Raw genomic sequence first — 18,546 nt, 5'->3', positions numbered from 1 at the left:
CAGACAGAAGCCATCTACACGTATTTACAGCATCCCCCTCCTGCCACTGGCTTGCTCTGGGCGTGAGTCGGGGCTTGGGGCGCACCCGGCCCCAAGAGCAGGTCGCAGGCTGAGGGGACAGTCCCCAGCCTGAGTGCCAGCACCAGGGGCTGTCAGCGCTGCGCTCACAGCCCCGTTGTACAGCAGGGTCTCTGCAGGGCCCACTGTCCGGGAAGACTGTCCTGAGACATGGGACATTCCCACGGGATGTGCACCCGTTCCACTGGGACAGGTGGACATCAGCATCCCACTGGGACTGGGTGCCTGTGGCAGACAGGGCCAGCTTCACGCTGGGGCTGGGGCTCTTGCTGATCACCTGTAGCTAAAAGCCTCGTCAGGAGGAACCCCGTTGGGGCCACCACCTCCTCCATGGGCAGGAGAACTGGCTCTGCCACCCCTTTCCCTTCCTGGGAGGGAAAAACCGAGGCAAGGTTACAGCAAAGACAAGGGGGGGGGTTCTGGCCTGGGGATTGATCTACAATCCACCATAAAAAAAAAAACAGCTCGAAACAAAACCCATCATTTACTCTTTGATTTGTACAAAATAACAATAAAAATAATAATAAAAGGTGCTGGTGGCCCCTGGCTCGCAATGCCCCACTGGATGAAGGGGGGGGTCTCAGTAGGCAAAGATGACGTGGTAGGTGACTTGGTGCCCATTGTCCCAGGCATAGAGCAGGCGGTCCTTAGGGTTATAGTCTATCTGCGTGGTGTAGGCGTACTCGTTCTCAAAGAGCAGCCGCGGGATGATCTGCGTATTGGTGTGCGTGTCAAAGGCGTAGGAGATGTTGGCGTTCCTCTTGTTGTAGCTGTCGACGGCATAGAGGACCCCACAGATGACAAAGCAGTTCCCGTAGAAGTTCTTCCGCAGCCCCGTCCGCCACGTGGTCTCCTTCTGGGTGCTGAGGTCAGCCGCGTTCAGCTTGCTCAGCACAATCACCTCCTGGTTGAAGCCCTCGTAGCTGATGGCCGGGTAGATGACCCACAGGCCGTTCTCATCCACGGCGAAGTCCACGTCCGAGTGGCCCCGCCACCGCCAAGGGGTGGACTCCTCGTAGGCCACGTCGTGCAGCATGGCCCAGGCAGCCACGTACCGCTGCTTCAGGTCGTATTTGATGATGTTGCGCGTGAAGGCTCGATTGTAGTAGAAGGAGCCGTTGTAGACAACGTGCCCTGTCCCGATCCAGCTGTACGGGAGCTTGTAAGAGTTGCTCCAGCGCCCTGTGGGGCAGAGACACCTTGCTGGTAAGACCCTCCCTTTGCTTTGGGGTTGGTGGTCCCGCCGCAGCAGCCACCAGCACCCAGCCCTGCCTGCATTCCCTTCCCAGCTACCAACCACAGCCTGGTGTGATGACAAGCAAGTCCAGTGCCACCACGGGCAGCCCAACCTGCCCCATGCTCTGAGCCCTACATGCTGGGTACCGGTGCCCCAAGGGGAGGGTCCCCATGCAGAGCTTCCCCCCGTGGTGCACAGCCCACAGGGAGCGAGGACACTGCTCTGCCCAGCCGAGCGGCAGCTGGTGCAGCACCGGTGATGGTGCAAACCCACCTTGCTTGAAGTTGTCGAGGTTCCTGAACTCCACCAGCGTGTTCCCATAGTAGTAGTTGGTGACGTAGATCCGCTCCTCCTGGGCCAGGGGATCCTTCATCCAGGCGCCCTCGTTGCGCCCGTAGGTGTTCTGGGTGGTGGGTCCCGAGATGGTGGACAGCGTGTCCTTGCAGCGACCTGCACAGGCAGAGAGAAGCTTGCGAGGCCTGAGGCGGGTTGGCCACGCTCTCCCTGCTCCTGACGGGGGTCTGCAGGCATTGCCCCCACTCCAGCTCCTTGCCCACCCATCAGTGGCAGTCAGATCCTGCCAACAGCTCCCCACAGCCTCAGCCAGCCCCAGCTGGGGCTGCTGCCTGCCTCGGGTCCATCTCCAGTGGGGCCTCTTGCCCAGCCACTCAAGCTGCTAGGAGACTACAGTAGGTTCCAGAGTTAATAAGCAAGTAAACCTGGTGTCCCAGTAAAGCGCTGTCCAGGCACCATCTCTGTGACACCTCCCACCCATGATCAAATCGCAGTGAGCTGCGCTGAGCAGGAAACGCCGTGAGCATGAGCCAGCCCCCTGCACGCAGCTGGCACAGGACAGGACCCACAGGCACTCACCGATGATGTTCCTGATGTCCTCCTCCTCCAGGGTCTGCTTCGGGGTGGCGGGGATGGTGGGGCTGTCCAGCGTCGCAGGTGTGCTTGCCTGTCCCCAAGCTCCTGAGCTGCTCTCCAGGGTGGGGATGGTCCCCACATCCCTTGAGGTCCCGGCAGTGGTGGCTATAGTAGAGCTGGGGACAGCGCCAGTGGCTATGGGCAGGCTGGTCGTGGCCACCACTGTGCTGGCCAAGACTGCTGGTGGCTGCAGGGTCCCCTCCTCCACCAGCCGTGGTGGGGCAGTCGTGGTCTCCGGGGTGGGTGTCAGCCAGCTCACAGTGGTGGGGTCCAGCGTGGGCCCCGTGGATGCGGCAGGTGACAGGGGCACCGTGGCGGTCGCAGCAGTGTCAGCAGCCGGTGGGGTGGTGGGGTCGCTGCCGGGGGTGGGTGGCCATCCTACCGGGGAGGGCTTCTTCACACCCTCACCAGCCTGGCCACTGGGCCTCAGGAGCTGGTCCTCGATCAGCAGGTCCACTGTGTTGTCCCCACTGAACAGCTCGTCTGCTGCCAAACACAGGCACGGGCATCAGCCCACGGCGAGCGGGAGCAGGGCACCTACTGCACCTCCACGCCTGCCCCCTGCTCCAGCTCCTCCGTGCACTCTACCAGGTTCTAGTACTAAATTGATGTGATTTTTTTTCCTTTTCATTTCCAGCCAGAGAAGTGCTGCACCATCAGGAGGGGCTGATGGTGCCCATGTGAGGAGGTCAGTGAGACCTTGTCACATCCACATCACCACCCCAGGCTGAGCAGAGCGCGAGGTGATGGAGAGCAATACAATCCTGCCGGCTCCCAGAGATGGGGCAGGAGGGAGGCACAGCTCAGCACCCAACCAGATCCCACCCACCAAACCTGGGCTGCCAAAGCAGGTCCCTCACCCAAGACACAGGGACCCCTCAGTCTCCCCGGCTGGATGCTGCCTTGCTGCCTCCAGCGGTCCCACCTTCTCCTGCTTCCAAGCCCTCCCTGGCACATGGTGACACCCCGTGCTTTGCACACACATTCCCAGGAGACAATGCAGGATGTGGGGGCAGTCGCTGGCTTTGCCACGGGGCACAGACAGCCCCCCCCACTGGTCACAGCTGCAAACCCAACTCACGCTGCTCCTCGATGTCGTTCTCTGACTCGGCCGACTGGGCTTTGTAGTAAGTGACCCCTCGGATGATGGTGGGCTTGGAAGGAGGCCGGCTCCTCACACGCAGCTTCCTCTGCAGGAGCTGCTTGGGTGTCTCATCCTCTGGAGAGAGATGCAGCTCCGGGAGGGACTCGACAGAGTTGATCTGCTGGGAGATGGTCTCATCCTTCAGGAATCTTTCTTCATATTTGCTCTGGAAAAAGACACTGGAGGTTGTTACAGGATGGACCAGAACAACTGTGTTTTGGAGGACCAGGCTGGCCAACGAAGCCTGGGTGGGATGCTGTGTCCTCCTTCCTGTCCTCCTTCCTCTATCCCACTTGCCAGGAAAATGCTCCAGGAGACAGCTGGGTGGCAGACTGGCACCTGACCTCAGTGCCACTCTGCAAACCCAGGGCTTGGGATGCAGGATGCATGGGCAGAGTGGGGGGACCCCGATGGGGTACCCCTCGCTGCGCCCACTCGTATGCCCACCCACTGAGCCTCCCCATTAGACACCAGGCAACGGTGCCAGTGGCTGGTCCATAGAGAGTGTGCAACACGCACGGAGCTCTGGTAAAGCAGCGAGGCTGAAGGCACCCCCACCACGGGGCTGGGCCCCCCCAAAGGGCAGCGACCAGGGACCCCGCACAGAGGCAGCCACCCGCTGCCACAGCTCATGCTGATGGATGTCATCTCGTTAAAGGAAATCGGGAGGACAGCCCGGAGGTGTAAGCGGTGCCGTGTGGCTGCGAAGGGAGGCGCAGGGCTCCCCCGCAGCCCTGCTGCAATTAGCGGCGGTCAAAGGGGAAGGCTGGGAAATGAGGTCACCCGGGGTAATGAAAGCCCCGCGCTTCGCCCTCCTGCCTGGCCGGGGCTGGCTCCTCTCCGGCGGGCAGCGGAGCTCCTGCTCTGGTTAGGGCCCAGGGAGCTGAGGGAGAGGGGCTGGGAGCGCAGCTGGGGGCCCTCTGCCACAGGGCACATCCCCCTCCCCGAGCAGAGTGGGGCAGGACGCACTGGCAGGGCACAGGCGTTGCTGCTCTCCCTGCGTGTCAGTGGGAGCCCACCCAGCCTCCTCCCCATTGCGGTGAGGCAGCCCACTCCCACGCAGGAGCTGCCAGGGGTGCAGGCACTATGCAGGCTGTCCTGGCCCCCAGGAGCCGAGCACCCCAGTTTGGAGCTGGGAACAATGCAGCTACTGTTCCCCTCTCCCTGGACACCTCCTTCACCCTGGGGTGAAAGCAGGGTGTTTTGGGAGCCACCCAGTGCAGAACAGAGGAGCTTGGGGCCACCCCAGATCACACCACCAAAGCAGCGAGGGGGTCAGGACATCCTGGGTGGACCTTCCCCCAAAACACTCCTCCCACTCCTCTCTGGATCTCTGCACAGAACCCAGTGCACATCCCCACACTGGGCAGACCCCACAGGGACTCCTGCAGCTGGGGCTGGGTGCCGGAGCCAGGAGGGTGCCCAAATCTCTGCTCAGAGCCCAGCAGGGGCAGGGGCTGGCTGGGAAGGGACAATTCCCCAAGCGAGAGGGCGACAGGCTGTCCCCCCACAGAGCCCCCAAGCCCTGCTAATCAAAGGCTCCGAGTTTCCCAGCGCTTCCCAGCCGGCCCCGCAGTGACATCACTCTTTCCGAGCAGCACGGCCGCTGCTGACCTCGAAAACCAACCACGCTGCGGGAAGGGGGGAGGCCCAAGGAGCAGCCTGCTGCTGTTCCCTCCTACGTCCTGGCAGCAGCCAGGCTGCGCTGAGAGAAATGGGTTGGAGCTGGAGGCGCAGGAACGGTGTCGGCCGAGCCGAGGAGAACAACCCGGGGCCAGTGGTCTGCTGAGGCCACAGCCAGGAGGCACCCTCTGTACTGGCTTGTGTGGTGGTGAAATCGAGCCCCGCGGCTCGCATGGGCAGCCGTACCTCTGGCTGTGTGTAGGCAGCCTCGGCGTCCCGCTGCAGCGAGCTCTCGATGTCGGCCAGGCTGTTGGTGATGAGGCTGGAGCAGTTCTCCCCGTCCCTGCGGTGGGGATCCTGCAGACCCTCCTCCGCACTGGCTTCTGTCCGGTAGCCTTCCTGAGTAACCTTTCTGGACATGCCCTAGAAAAGAAAGAGCAGAGACTTTACCCAGTGTAAAGACGAGGGATGCTCCAAGGCCCCCAAACCACAGCCACAGAGCCAGGAAGCTCTGCAGTCCCATCCTGGGCTCACAGCTGGTCCTTCTCCATGGAGCTGTGTGCTTCAGCTGCTAACGCGGTGCCCCTGACCCCAGTGCAATCCAGAAACCCCATCCCAGATGCACACATCCCAGACTGAGTCTTTGCCATGGGGACTCGTGGAGCTGAAGAGTGGCCTTGAGGTTCTTTAATGGCCACCTTCAGCCACACTCAATAAGAAAAGACGACAACCCAAACCACCTTAAGTCCCAGCCTCGCACCCTTTGCCTGCTCTAGCAACTTCATCTCCCATTTATTAATCCCACTTTCCCAGCAGGGTCCCATCTGGGCTGGTCACAGCCTGCTTGACCCCCTGAGGTAGGTTCTGGAAGTCAGCATCCCACTTGTCTGGTTCAGAGTGAGAGAAGCCGCAAGCTGCAGATGCAGCAGCAACCAGCAGTGCTTTGGGCCACAGCACTGGGCTCTTCTGGTCCTGCCCCACTGCCTGGCTGTGCAGGGCTCACAGTCAGGCACCACTCCTCTCTACCACCCTCTGCTCCCACGGAAGAGAGGGAGAATTTGGGGAGAGGAACAGAGCCGGTGCCTCTCAGACCAGGAGGGAGTTGGGGCCGTCTGTGGCTGGCTGGACAACCCAACCCCTTTGCCCTTCCTAGTCCCCCAACTGTAGCCACAGCTTGTCACTGGGGGGGGTTGTTGGAGTCTCTGCTCATCCCTTCTCAGTCTTTTACATCTCAGGTGGTAACAGCTTTGAATACACGCCCCATGGAGCAAAGCCTTTCTGCACAGAGACTGGGGGCAGGTCCCCATGATCCTTCATTTTCAATCTGTCCTGCCATTGATTTCTCCTAAAAGCCACCACAACCTCCATCTGTGACCTCCGCGTCGCCAGCTGATGCAACAGCTGCAAGCTGAAGACAAAGCAGAGAAGGTCCCTTGCCGGAGGTGGCGTGACCTCCGGGGACCAAGCGTGTGGGGGCTCATTCCCTTGGCCAGCACCACACCCTGCAAAATGCCTCATTGTTCTGGAAACAACTCGCAACACCTTCTCATCTCTGCAAAAATACCACCCTGCACTCAGCCAACCCCCAGCCCTCCTCACAGGTGTCCCAGTGCACCCAGGAGTCTCCAGTCACAGCCGTCTTGTGAGGTGCTGAGGCACAGCCCCACACCGCAGGGGCTTCTCAGCAAGTAGGAGGAGAAGGAACAGGGGATCTCACGGTGCTCTCCGAGGAGCAGCACAGTTGCAGAGGGGGCTTTCACACCCTCCTCCTTTTGGGAGGACAGCTGATTCCAACAGCCTTATCACTTACCCCGTGTGATGTTTGGCTTATGATGTGCTCAGGGATGAAATCTGCCTCCCCTTGGCTTCGGAGGCACCACTGGAGCCTGGCCTGTGGTGCTGCCTGAGGCCACTCAGCTGCTTTGCTGGGGAGCAGCTGCCAAAAGCACACCCGCTAAGGGGGGGCGATGCTTTGAAGCCATGCCAGGCTCCTGTCCAGCATCTCAGCTGTCCGCTGTATCAGATCCGATGCAGGGTGTGATCCTCCTCCTCTCAAGAGGAATTCATGTGCTAAGCCAGGGTCAGGAGGTATTTCACACCTGCTGCCCACACCAGCTCTGCCTTGCCCCAGCACCACCAGGGAATCTCCATCCAACCCAAACCTCTCCCATCCTCCATCCCACTTGAGTGCTCCCAGGCACCTTCAGATGCTTGTTACATGACCCTGCAGCCCTGCTACTGGGAAATTAAAGACCAAAATCAATTTATTAATTCCCCACCCTCCTACATCTTCACTGCCCCATCTCTGACCCAGTTACTTTATCCAGCCTGAGGTTTCTGCCTGCATGGGTCACTGTGAGGGGCTGTGAGTGGAGCAGCCACACTGCAAGGTCACCCCGGTGTGCCCAGACAGACAAGTGCCACCAGCGCTGCGCCAGCCGAGCCCCTGTGTAGCGACCGGCCGGTAGACGTGGCCACACTGGTACCAAAGGTGAGAGCCCTGGGGCCCATGCATACAGTAATCACTGGTGTCATTGGTCAGTACCCAAGCTCCTAAGACCTTAGCCTCAGACCTGACCAAGGGCTTTGGGAGCCTGCGCTCCCCGCTCATCACTGCCCTGACAGGCTGTGCCACTCTGGTCTGACCTGCTTAGAGGTGACAATGTCTGACAGCACCATTGTCCATCAGCTGGTTTCAAGGTGGGACATACCCAGGGACTACAAATCCACAAGCAACACCCAAAGTCAGGGCTGTCCCCTCCATCGTCCCCAACCCAGCTCACTGTGGATGCCAAACAGCACCGGTTGGTGCTGATGGGCTCTGTGCTCAGTGCAGCATCCCTGGCTTGGGGCGAGCCCAGCTCACTGTGCCCATGACAGGGCTCGCTCTGCCCCAGAGCTGCGGCTGTCACTGCTGCCGTGGGGAAGCTCCCGGAGGGAAAGCACGGCATGGGACAGGTAGCACAGCCCTCACTGCCCTTGCTCCTCTCCCTTAATTAGCAAAGGCTTGTCAGCAAACTGGAGAATCCGCTAAACCGCAGGAAGAGGGTGGGACTGCAAACAGAAACATTGGTGCTTTGTTATTTTTAGGCCTCCAAACCCCTTTTCCCCCTTTGGGGTCGATGGCCGTGCTTGGAAACCCAGAGCCCCCCAGGCAAGCACGCTCCTCCCAGCTGTCTCCTTCCTGACCCCGGGACAGAGCACGCCGTGCCTTCCCGAAACACATTGCAAGTGGAATTCTGGCTTTATAAATCATCGCCTCTCGGCTCCTGGCTGCGGCCGAACAGGACTGCTCTGCTCCAGCAGGAATGTGGAATTACTGTCCCAGATATGGACCACGGGAGAAAACTCCAGTATTTAATCTGGCAACCTGTTGCTACATAGCTGGGCGCAGCTTAACGCGCTGCAAACCCTGCGCTGCGCTAGCCAAAGAAATATTAAACTGGATGGAAGTGAAAAGTATTTCACTTGGAGCCCGCCCTAGAGAAGATGGAAGGTGCTTTATCTCTTTAGCAGTGCTGAGGGCTCAGCTCATTTTAAACACTGGCCAAGATGTAATGTGGTCCTTTAAGGAACCTGACCTCCTTGGCTACCAGCAGTCCCCGGGAGCGCACCCCGGCACTGGCCCTCAACTGCTTACCCCCACATCAAACACCACAAGAACAGCCATCACACCAGTGCAGACATCAGCCAAGAAGAACTTATGACCCTGAGGAGATGCTGGCTCTGGTGAGGCCACAGCTGGGCCATGAGGGATGGGGGAACCTGGAGAGGGTCAGGGCAGGCTGGTGACACCCCGGGCTCTGTCTGTGAGGAGCGGAGGAGAAGCCAGTCCAGTCCAGCTTAGTTTCAGCGAAATAGTTAAATCAGCTTTTCTTCCAAAAGGAACAAGACCCTGAAGGCACCAAGGGTGTCCAGTACCTGGTGTGAGCCAAGACCCACCGAAGGCAACAGCCTCGGAGGACAGCAGGACTTATCTTACCTCCTCGAGCTTTTCCACCCGACCCACCAGCTTGGTTGTGACCGAGTGCAGCTTCAGAAGGTCTAGGCCATAAAAGGCACTTTCCAGCATCTCGACGACGGAGGACAGCTGCAAGGCAAAGGGACACACCATCAGTCAGAGCCTCAGAGTACCTCACACACTTCCTACGGCCGAGAAGCCGAGCTCAACACCCGCACGCGAGCACAAGCTTCTCCCTCCCGCAGCCCCACCACAGGCAGAGCATGGCTGCAGGGCAGCACAGGCCCCCTCTGCAGAGCTTCAGGCCTTCCAGCACATTTTGGGCGCTGCGGGCTAGTAAGCAGAGCAAGGAGGAGCACTGCCCTCCTTGCCAGCCCTGGGCAGGCCCCCTCACAAGCCCCAAGGCTTTGCTACCCCTCGGGTGACACGACTGGCAATGGAAGAGGCAGTAAGCGAGCCAACGGCCAAGGTGACTTCGAGATCAGGCACTGAGGTCGTGCCACCCCGCGGGTTCTTGCCTGGAACAAGAAGGAACTTGCTAAAGGAGCGTTAAAACAGTTACAAATGCAAGGGTGAAGCAACTGGAATTCGGTGCCAGCCTGGTAGCACCTTACTTCCCGGGAGAGCAACTTCGTCAGAGGTGGTGGCAGCTTTCTCCCAGCAGCTACAAACAGGCCAATGGAGCTCCATAACCCAGGAGAAGTACAGGCAACACTGCTGGCAGCGCTGAGCCTCCACCCCTGTCTCGGCAGTCCCCCTGCAGAGCTGACAGTGAAGGGAAGGTTTTTGGGGCCAGATAAAATGGCAGCGTTGAGAGGCAAGGGCTGTTTTACGGCTACCCATCCGCTTTCCATGGAGAACTGGACAGAGAGGATGGACACAGTGCGTGCACCTGGCCAGGCAGCTGCTAGAGACACGCGCTTTTCCTCCGGGCTGGATGACTTCCGTCAGCACACAAAGGTCACACACCTCATTATCAGCCTTCCAAACCCTCCTGAACGCAGGCTCCTGGCAGAGACGCTGCTCCCAGGACCCCAACCCGCCTGCTACAAGCAGAGGAGCAGCATGCTGCGATCAGATCTGGCAGCCAGCTGCCCCCTGCCAACACCAAGTCAGCTGCCCCAGAAGACTGATGCTCACACCAACCCCTCGCTTCACTCGCTTTACCCACCACGGACATGGGCTCTCACTGCCTGATGGTCCGTGTGCTGCCAGCACGGCCATTCAGCCACGTTGGGGTGCCCCAGGGGTACCCCTGCTCCCTGGGCTTATCTAATGTCTTCCTTCCCATTTCCTTGGAGAAGCATCCTGCAGCCCACGCAGCATGAGGGAGGGGTCTGATTTCGGGGAGCTTCTCATGGCAGCTCTCCCACGTGTGGAGCACCCAGGGCTTTTGAGTCAGAGCGTAAGAAAGCCTGCTAAAACACAACAGGCAGCATGACTCCACATGCTTTCTGCTGCTGGACTGGGCAAGAACAATGCTCTTCAGACCAGCAAGGAGAGCAAAAACCCCTGGGGCTGTTAGGAGCAGTGGGGTGGCCTGGCCCAGTCCCCTTCCCTCCCACACCGCTGATGAGCGTGGGAGCTGCTCCTCATGAGTCACAGAAGAGCTGGAGCCTCCCAGCTTCTCCTACTAGGGGTGGCTGTTTCCAGCCAGCCTGACCCCAGGAGGGACTCTGTGCCCGGCGAGAAAACCCGCCTGTTTTCACAGCTCCCGGGGTTTGACTTTCGCAGCAAAGACAAACCCCACGTGTGTGTATTTGGATAAATCTTGTGAAATGGCTTGGCCACAGATCCTTGCGAAATGAGCAGGGGAGCCCGGGCCAGTTCCTAGAGGACAAGCTTTCACACCAGAGCTGGCTGCGAGCAGCTCCCCAGTGGGAAGAGGCAGCCGGAGCCAAGGGCGCAGCGAGCCACACAGCTCTCTGCTCCTGCGGGCTGGCCGGCTCCGGAGGGGATGTGGAGAGGCATGAGCTGCTGCTGGAGGAGCTCTGCCTGCCTCTGGGTGAGGGACTTCAGAGGGTGTCCCCTCCCCTGACTGCTGAGAGCTCACAGCTCTTCATCAAAGGCCAAGCAGGACATCCTGGCTTCTCCTGTGGGCGAGGGACCACCAAACAACTCCAGACTGGGACTCCCCTTCACTGGAACGATGGATTATCTGCCTGTGCCTGTTTATCCTCCCTAGCTGCAGGGGAGCTTGGACAAGGAGCTGTCTGCAGTTGGACGAGATGAAACACATCCTCAGGCTCCCAATTAGGACCAACCCATCATGGTGGCCCCAGCGGCAGGCTGCCCCACAGCAACCTGCCCACCACCTGCTTTCTCACCCCAGCTGGGACCAGCAGCACCACCCTGGGGTACATCCCATCACCACCAGTATGAGTGGCACCAGCCTTACACTCTGGGACTGCCCAGGGCTGGACCAGGCCAGGAAGCTCCCTTTGGGGAGGATTCCTGCCACCCTACCCAGGTAGCAACTGGAAAGCTCGGTAAGGTCTGATGCCAGCTGCTAGACCAGCAAAAGGCAGGAGGACTTTGTACAAATGCTACCACATCTAGCAAAGACATATGCATTACTAAAGAGCTAAAATAATAAATAGTACAGAAGTATCAGCATTTAAACCAACAAAATCCAGCCTGCCATGGGCCAGCTGTACAACACGCCCTCCTGCTGACGCATCAGCTGCTTTCTGCCCACAGAAGCCAAAAGAGCTTTTTTCGTGGGTCCTCGGAACCCCTCTCTGCAATGGGAACAGGACCCAGCAGCTGCTGAGCTGAGCAGAGTCGTTCCCCTTGGGGCCACTGGACAAAAAGGCAGGGAGCAGTCCAGTCCCCTGGGGCTTCCAGCCCAGGGCAGGCAGCCCGGGTGCACTGGGGCAGCACGGGATGAATCGAGTGAATCATTGAGTGCAGCTGCTCGAACCAATCCCTTAAGCCGAGCTTGATTCTCATATAAAACTCGCGGATGTAAAAGCAACGGGGAGATGTTTTAGAATAAAAGTTCAGGGGAAAGGGTTTTTTTTAGAGAGAAAGTTCAGAAAGGAAAGGCTTTGGGAGATTTCCCCCTCCCAAGAGATCCCCAAGTTCAAGCTGGTCTCCTACCTTCAGGTCGCTGCTCTCCGCCTCCCGCAGCTTCTTCAGTCTGAAGTCCCCCTCACAAGGATTGAGCGCTGAGGGGGGGGCCACACACGCACACTTGCAGCTGGGTCCTGATGTGATGGTTTCCACCGTGTAAAAGTCCTCGGCTTTGAAAGCGCCTTCATTAATCCTCTGGCAGGCACCACGGCCCAGGGGTCTGACCACGCATTTGCACCGACAGTCGGAGCCTTCAGACACTGCCTTCACCTTGTCATAGTCACCTAACAGCTGAGCACAGGGCACTGTGGTTAGCAAACTTCTCCTCCTCTGCCTGCCCAGCCAGGGACAAGGACACCATGGACTTCAAGGTCCAAACAAGGACACTTTGGACACCCTGAGCCTCGAGGTAACTGGCCAGCTCTTCCAAAATCATGAGGTTTTCCAGAGAGCACAGAGCTTTCTGATCCCTATGCACAAGGGGGATAAAAACTGGCTCTTCCACAGGGTATTTTTTATTCTACTTTGCGTAAAATGGCCCTAAGCCACTTCGAATTTCAAACAGAAACTGCATTGCGCTGGTTTCTCGTGCTCTACGTCCAGTAGAGCTGCTAAGTCACCTGCTACCCCGAGCGAGATGTCTTTGTGGGCAAACAGGGTACGCGTGTGTGGGAGGGGGACCGCCAGCCACCCTACGAGCAGCGAAACCTGGTGGCAAAGCAGCATTTCTGATTAGCCCCATACAATGCCAGGAATTTCCTTTACAGAGATTTGCAGGCAGCGCTTCTGGAAGCCCGAGCACAAAAATAACTTTGACGGTATGTTTCCAATAGTCTCCCCGCGAGCCCTTTCCGAGGCTGGATAATAGCACGCAGGCTGTCCGGCCAAACCGAACTGGAACCTCCACCGCATCCCACTGGCAGGGAAAGGAGCCCGGGTGCCGGATCCCTCCCCTCTGCACACAAAGAGGCTCCACCAATTCCCCACACACACAAGAGTTCCCCGTTTTCCGAGCACCTCTCCGGGGAAATGACAGGAAGGAGACTGGGAGCTTCTCCCCGGTGGGCTCCAGGGAGCTCGCTGTACCCCCCAAGCAATCAAACCCCGCTCTCCCCACCCCCCACTGCAGCTCCAACTCACCGAGTGCACACGCAGCACCCAGCACCACCAAGCAAGTACATCCAGGAGCACCCAGCACCAGCCGGAGTGCGCACAGCATCCCCCCCGTCCCGGCCCCACGCCGCGGGTACCCAGCATCCCTCCGGACGCCCAGCATCCCCCCCGCCGCGCATCCCCCGCCCGCCAGCAGGTACCTGCGAGAGGATGTTCTCCTGGTTGTCCGCCTCGTCCTGCAGCGGCTCGGCGGAGGGCCCAGCCGTGCCGGCGGGGGGGGACCCTGCCCGGCAGCCGGCGCACAGCGCGGCCAGGCAGAGGAGCAGCGGCAGCGGCCGAGCCATGGGCGGGCGGCGGAGGGGGGCAGGGGCCGGGGCCGGCGCGGAGCCGCCGCTGCTCGCTCAGGTGCGGCGCGGCGGGCGCGGGCGGGGCCGGGCCGGGCTCCCGCCCCGGTCCTCCCTCCCTCGCCCCCGGTCCTGCCTCCGCGGCGGGATGGGCTCCCGGGCGGGGCCGAGCGGACGGCGGGGCGGGGATGGGCCGGGCCGGGCGGCGCTTCCCACCTGCGGCGGGGGCTCCCCGCAGCCCGCCCCCAGCCCCGCGGAACGGCGGCGGGGCGCGGGTCCGGTGCTCAAGCTGCCCCCGCGGGAGAGGGCAAGCCCCGTCCGGGGGGAAGGCGGGGGCAGGGAGGAGCGGGGGCCGCAGGGACTCGGGCTTCGCCCGCTCGAAGCAGATCGCGGTGAGCTCCCTGCGCTCGGAGCTTCTCGGGGGGCTGGAACCCACCTGGCAGCATGGTTTCCCAAAATACCCGCGCCGCCGCCTACACTAAGCGAACCCACGCACCCCACCCATGCGGCTTGCCAGGGAGCCGAGGGGTGGACAGGCAGAAAGCCCCCCTTGCAGCCTGCCTGTCCCATTCTCCATCCCCAAGAACAGCCTGGCTCTCATCCCGCGCATGCTCTGGGTCATAAGGAAGCCATCCTGATGGCACAGCACGCCTGCAGCTCTCCAGGAACACTGCCTGCGCTGGGGTCATGCAGAAGCAGTTGATGTTTCAGAGACAGGCTCCCAGCCATCAGCACAGACCTCCACACACTGACTGAAATTCAGGCTGACGCCCTGGGGAAGCGGCTGGGCTCTGGCAGTCCTGCGCCTCCTGCCCCTCCTGCCAAAGGGAAGCATCCTGGACACGCTGTTCCCAGGGAGAGCACAGGCACATCGTCCTTCCCTGCGTAGGTGTGTGTGCTGTGGTCATGATGTCTGGGCCTCACTAACTGATGGAGAAACCTGAGATCACCTCGTGAATGTACAGATGGCGATGGAACGCAGGGCCAGCACCATGCCCCAGGTGTGGTGTAGGCTCACATCTGCCCCAAAACCTGCCCATGGGTCAGAGGGAGAAGCCACACACAGAGCGGGTGGCATGTCGCTAAAGCAAGGCCGTGCACCGCAAAGCACCCCCAGGCCTTAATGTGCGTGTGTCCCAAAACCACCCCAAACCTGGTGCCTGCAGCGCCACGGGACAGGACACCCGTCAGAAGGGCTCCAGCTCACCCATCCCATCACCCTCTCCCAGGGACGGTCTGCAGGCATGGAGCTGCCAGACACAAAGGAAACATCTGTGAGAGAGGGAGCAGCTGTGGCATGGGGACAGCAGGAGCTGCTGACTGACTCCAGGGCAGGACCACAGGCTTTGTGCGGCATGGTAGCTTGGCCCCTCTCCTCCGGCCTCCCTGGGAAGCAAAGCCCAGGGACAAGGGGGCAGGGATTTGCAGTGTCTGCAGCAAGGCTGAACAGAACAGAGGAGGGGGAGCAGCCAGTGAGGACAGGAGGACAAGGACAGCCAACCCTTGAGCAACCGGAGAGCTGTAGGAGGGAAAAGGCATTTCTAACAGCCTCCCCCACCAGCCTCACTCAAGGATAAAATGTCCCTCGGGCACCAGCTCTTTCACTTCCATTTCCACTGCTCAGTGCTGGCGACAGCTGAGCTTTCCCAGAGGACAGCTACTCCATCTGTCAGTGCAGACCACCCCGAGAGGCTGGAAGACTGGGGCTTCTGCTGCCCCCAGCCTGTGTCCTGCAAAGCCCCCAGGACACCTCGGCTGGCTGGGAGCGCTGGGCTCCCAAGCAGACGTGTCACCCTCAGGGCTAGTGTGAGGTCCCACAACATGCAGCGCCTAAAATTTTGTGAGCCTTTTTCTAATGGTCACTTTCAAAGGCTGGAAAAAGAATGCAAACCCTGCAACCACAGTATCTCTAGACAAAAAAAGAGAAGGATTTCACGTAATCCTGACATCCTTTGTTGATCTCTCTTCTTTATAAGGGGCAGAAAGCCTTTCTGGTGGTATTTAGCTTGGGCTAGAGACAAGTTAAAGTCTGTCCTTTGGGGGCAAGAGGAGACAGCAACAGGCAGTTTGGGTTCACTGTGGTCATCTTTGAAGTCTGAATGTTCCCCCTTCAAGAGTAAAAACCCAAGACAAATCCACAGAGAGAGAGAGGAGGACAGCAGAGCAAGTGACTGCAGCTCTGTGTTTTTCTGTCTTGCTGAAGAAGGCTGGCCTGAGCCTGGTGTCCTGCCCCCACTCTGTGGGACTGGTCTCTTCAAAGCCAGGGCTGCCCAAGGACGCAGGCAGACAGCGCTCTTCAAGCACCACAAGTGAAAACATCACCAGGTCTAGGGAAAAGGGAATCTAACAGCCCCACAGCAGGCAGCAGAGTATCTCTGTGGCTGTGGGTGCAACGAGCTGCCCCCCCCCCCCCCCCATGATCCCCTGGAAAGCAATGCATGCCCTGGAGCACCTTCCACCTCCCCATGGGCCAAGTCAAGCCACAGATATTATAGAATCACAGAACACTTTGGGTTGAAAGTCACCTCAAAGATCATCTAGTTCCAACCCCCTGCCATGGGTAGGGACACCCTCCACTAGCCTAGGTTGCCCAAAGCCCCATCCAATGTGGCCTTGAACACCTCCAGGGATGGGGCTACCACAGCCTCTCTGGGCACCCTGTGCCAGGGCCTCACCATCCTCACAGTAAGGAATTTCTTCCTAACGTCTAACCTAACCCTGCCCTCTTCCAGCTTGAAGCCATCACCCCTTGTCCTATCACAACAGCCCCTCTCCCTCTTTCCTGGTGGACCCCTTTAAGGGGTAGGCTGTAATTAGGTGTCCCCTGAGCCTTCCCTTCTCCAGGCTGAACAAGCCCAACTCTCTCAGCCCGTCTTCATAGGAGAGGGGCTCCAGCCCCCGATCATATTCCTGGTCTCCTCTGGGCTCACTCTAACAGCTCTGTTTCTCTCCAGTCCTGGGCACCCCAGAGCTGGCCGCAGCCCTCCGGGTGGGATGTCACTGGAGCAGAGCAGAGGGGCGGAACCACCCCCGGATCCCCCCGGCCAGGTGGGAGGCGCAGACCCCCCGGTCCCCAGCGCAGGCTTAGGCGGCCATTCATTTTGATTTTAGGGGGCGCCGGCGGCAGGGCGGGGGCAGCGCATGGCCCCCACCCCGAGCTCTGGCCCGCTGGGGATGCTCGGTGCCGAGGGCTCCCGGCCGGCGCTCGGCGGGGCCGCAGCTCCACCGCGTGGAGCCCGGCGGTGGCCCAGCGGCTCCGTGTGTGCCGCGCTCACCGACGCATCGGATCCTCCCCTGGCCTGGAAGAGACCCCGAGTCCAGCCACAGCCTAACCCTGCCCAGCCACCTCGAGATCACGTCCCCCAGCACAACGCCTACAGGGCTTTAAATCCCCCCCAGGGATGGTGACCCCACCCCTTCCCCGGGCAGCCTGTTCCAGTGCACGACAACCCTTCCAGTGAAGAAGTTCCTCCTGGTGTCTATCTAACCTACATCTCCTCGGTGCAATTTGAAACCATTTCCTCTCCTCACATCACTTGTTACCTGAGAGCAACCCCAACACCTCTGCAACCGCCTTGCGGGTGGCTGTAGAGAATGATAAGGTCTCTGCTCAGCCTCCTCAAGATTAAAAGCCCCAGCTCCCTCAGCTGCTCCTCACAGGACTTGTGCTCCAGACCCTTCACCAGCTCCATTGTTCTCCTCTGGACATGCTCCAGCATCTCAATGTCTTTCCTGTAGTGAGGGGCCCAAAACTGGACACAGCACTCAAGGTGCAGCCTCACCAGAGCTGAGTACAGCAGAACTATCACTTCCTTACTCCTGCTGGCCACACCATACCTCATACAAGCCAGGATGCCATTAGCCTTCTTGGCCACCTGGGCACAATGCTGGCAGTGCCTGGGGGGACAGCACTCCAGGCGTGGCTCAGCCTGCTGAGCAAAGGGAAGGGTCACCTTCCTTGATCTGCTGGCAGCACTCCCTGAAGGCACCCCAGGACACCAGGAGCCTTTGCTGCAGAAGCAGGTTGCTGGCTCACGTTCAACTTGGTGTCCACCAGCACCCTCAGGGTATTTTCTGCCAAGCTGTTTTCCATCCAGGCAGCCACCACCATGTGCAGGTACTTGGGGTGCTCTTCCTTCAGTGCAGGACTTTGTTTAACTACACAAGGTCCCATCAGCCCATTTCCCCTGTCTCTGGATGGCAGCATGACCCTCTGACCCTCCTCCCAGCACTGTATCAGTGGTAGGGTGAGAAGGACACACATAACTTGGAGCCAAAAGCTGAGAAATACCCACCATCCCCAGTGAGACACGTCATCTTCCCTGTTGTGTGTCCCGGAGGTGAGCAAGGTGAGCTGGAGGCTGTGGTTGGTCCTTGCATGCTCCTGGTGCGTGCTGCAGCTCTTTCTCAGCACCTCCCTGTGGTTGCAGCTCCTGTGGCTTTTGGTCCCATGGCTCCATGTGCCAGCACCACATCCTGTTGAGAGACACCCAGGTTGCAGGAGGCAGGTCTCCTTGTTCATATTCCACGCTGGCTTTTTCAAGGCACTATAAGCCAAGCTAGTCCAGCTCTGCCTTCCAGAGGTCACAGAGAAAAAGGCTGGTGGAGCCCACGTCCCTGGGCCCTGCAGCTCAGTGCCCACAGCCAACAGCAGGCAGGGGCTCATCAAAGCAATGCTCCTGTAGCTGCCAAGGGCCTGCAGACACCTATCTGAGCATTTGAAGTGGCAGGTGGGCTCTGCAGATGCCACTCACCTGGGGACAGCACACCGTTGGGTGGGTGGGCACAGCCTGGTGGGGGGCCTCAGCAAGTGGTGCCAGTCCTTTGTGTATCAGCTCCATCCTGGAGCTTTTCTGGGGGTGCCCAGCAAGAGGGAAAGCTCCCTCCTTCTTCCATCCACCCAAGGAGGAAATCCATCTCGTGGAGTGACATGACTAGACAGGAAAGCTCATGACGTGACCCTGAGTTGCCCAGCAATTTGAGAGGTTTCCCTACTGACTTCAGCAGCGGCACTTGTGTTTAAGCCTGTGAGTCAAGTGAG

General features: G+C 59.7%; 1 protein-coding gene across 1 annotated transcript; it reads right to left on the bottom strand.

Annotated features, from left to right (window-relative positions):
- Window positions 1-543: 543 nt before the first annotated feature.
- Window positions 544-13,505, bottom strand: OLFML2B (olfactomedin like 2B; the record flags this gene model as incomplete). The annotated part of the gene is made up of 8 exons (XM_084265955.1): window positions 544-1,260; window positions 1,589-1,765; window positions 2,189-2,731; window positions 3,327-3,555; window positions 5,259-5,435; window positions 8,995-9,102; window positions 12,076-12,339; window positions 13,362-13,505. 8 exons carry the CDS (start codon window positions 13,503-13,505, stop codon window positions 659-661), a joined length of 2,244 nt encoding a protein of 747 aa, XP_084122081.1. The 3' UTR covers window positions 544-658.
- Window positions 13,506-18,546: the final 5,041 nt, after the last annotated feature.

This window comes from Gallinula chloropus (assembly GCF_964237585.1).
Source record: "Gallinula chloropus genome assembly, chromosome: 6".
NCBI lineage: Eukaryota > Metazoa > Chordata > Aves > Gruiformes > Rallidae > Gallinula > Gallinula chloropus.
The sequence above is the reverse complement of the archived record's forward strand: the minus strand, read 5'-3'. Positions and strand labels throughout refer to the sequence as shown.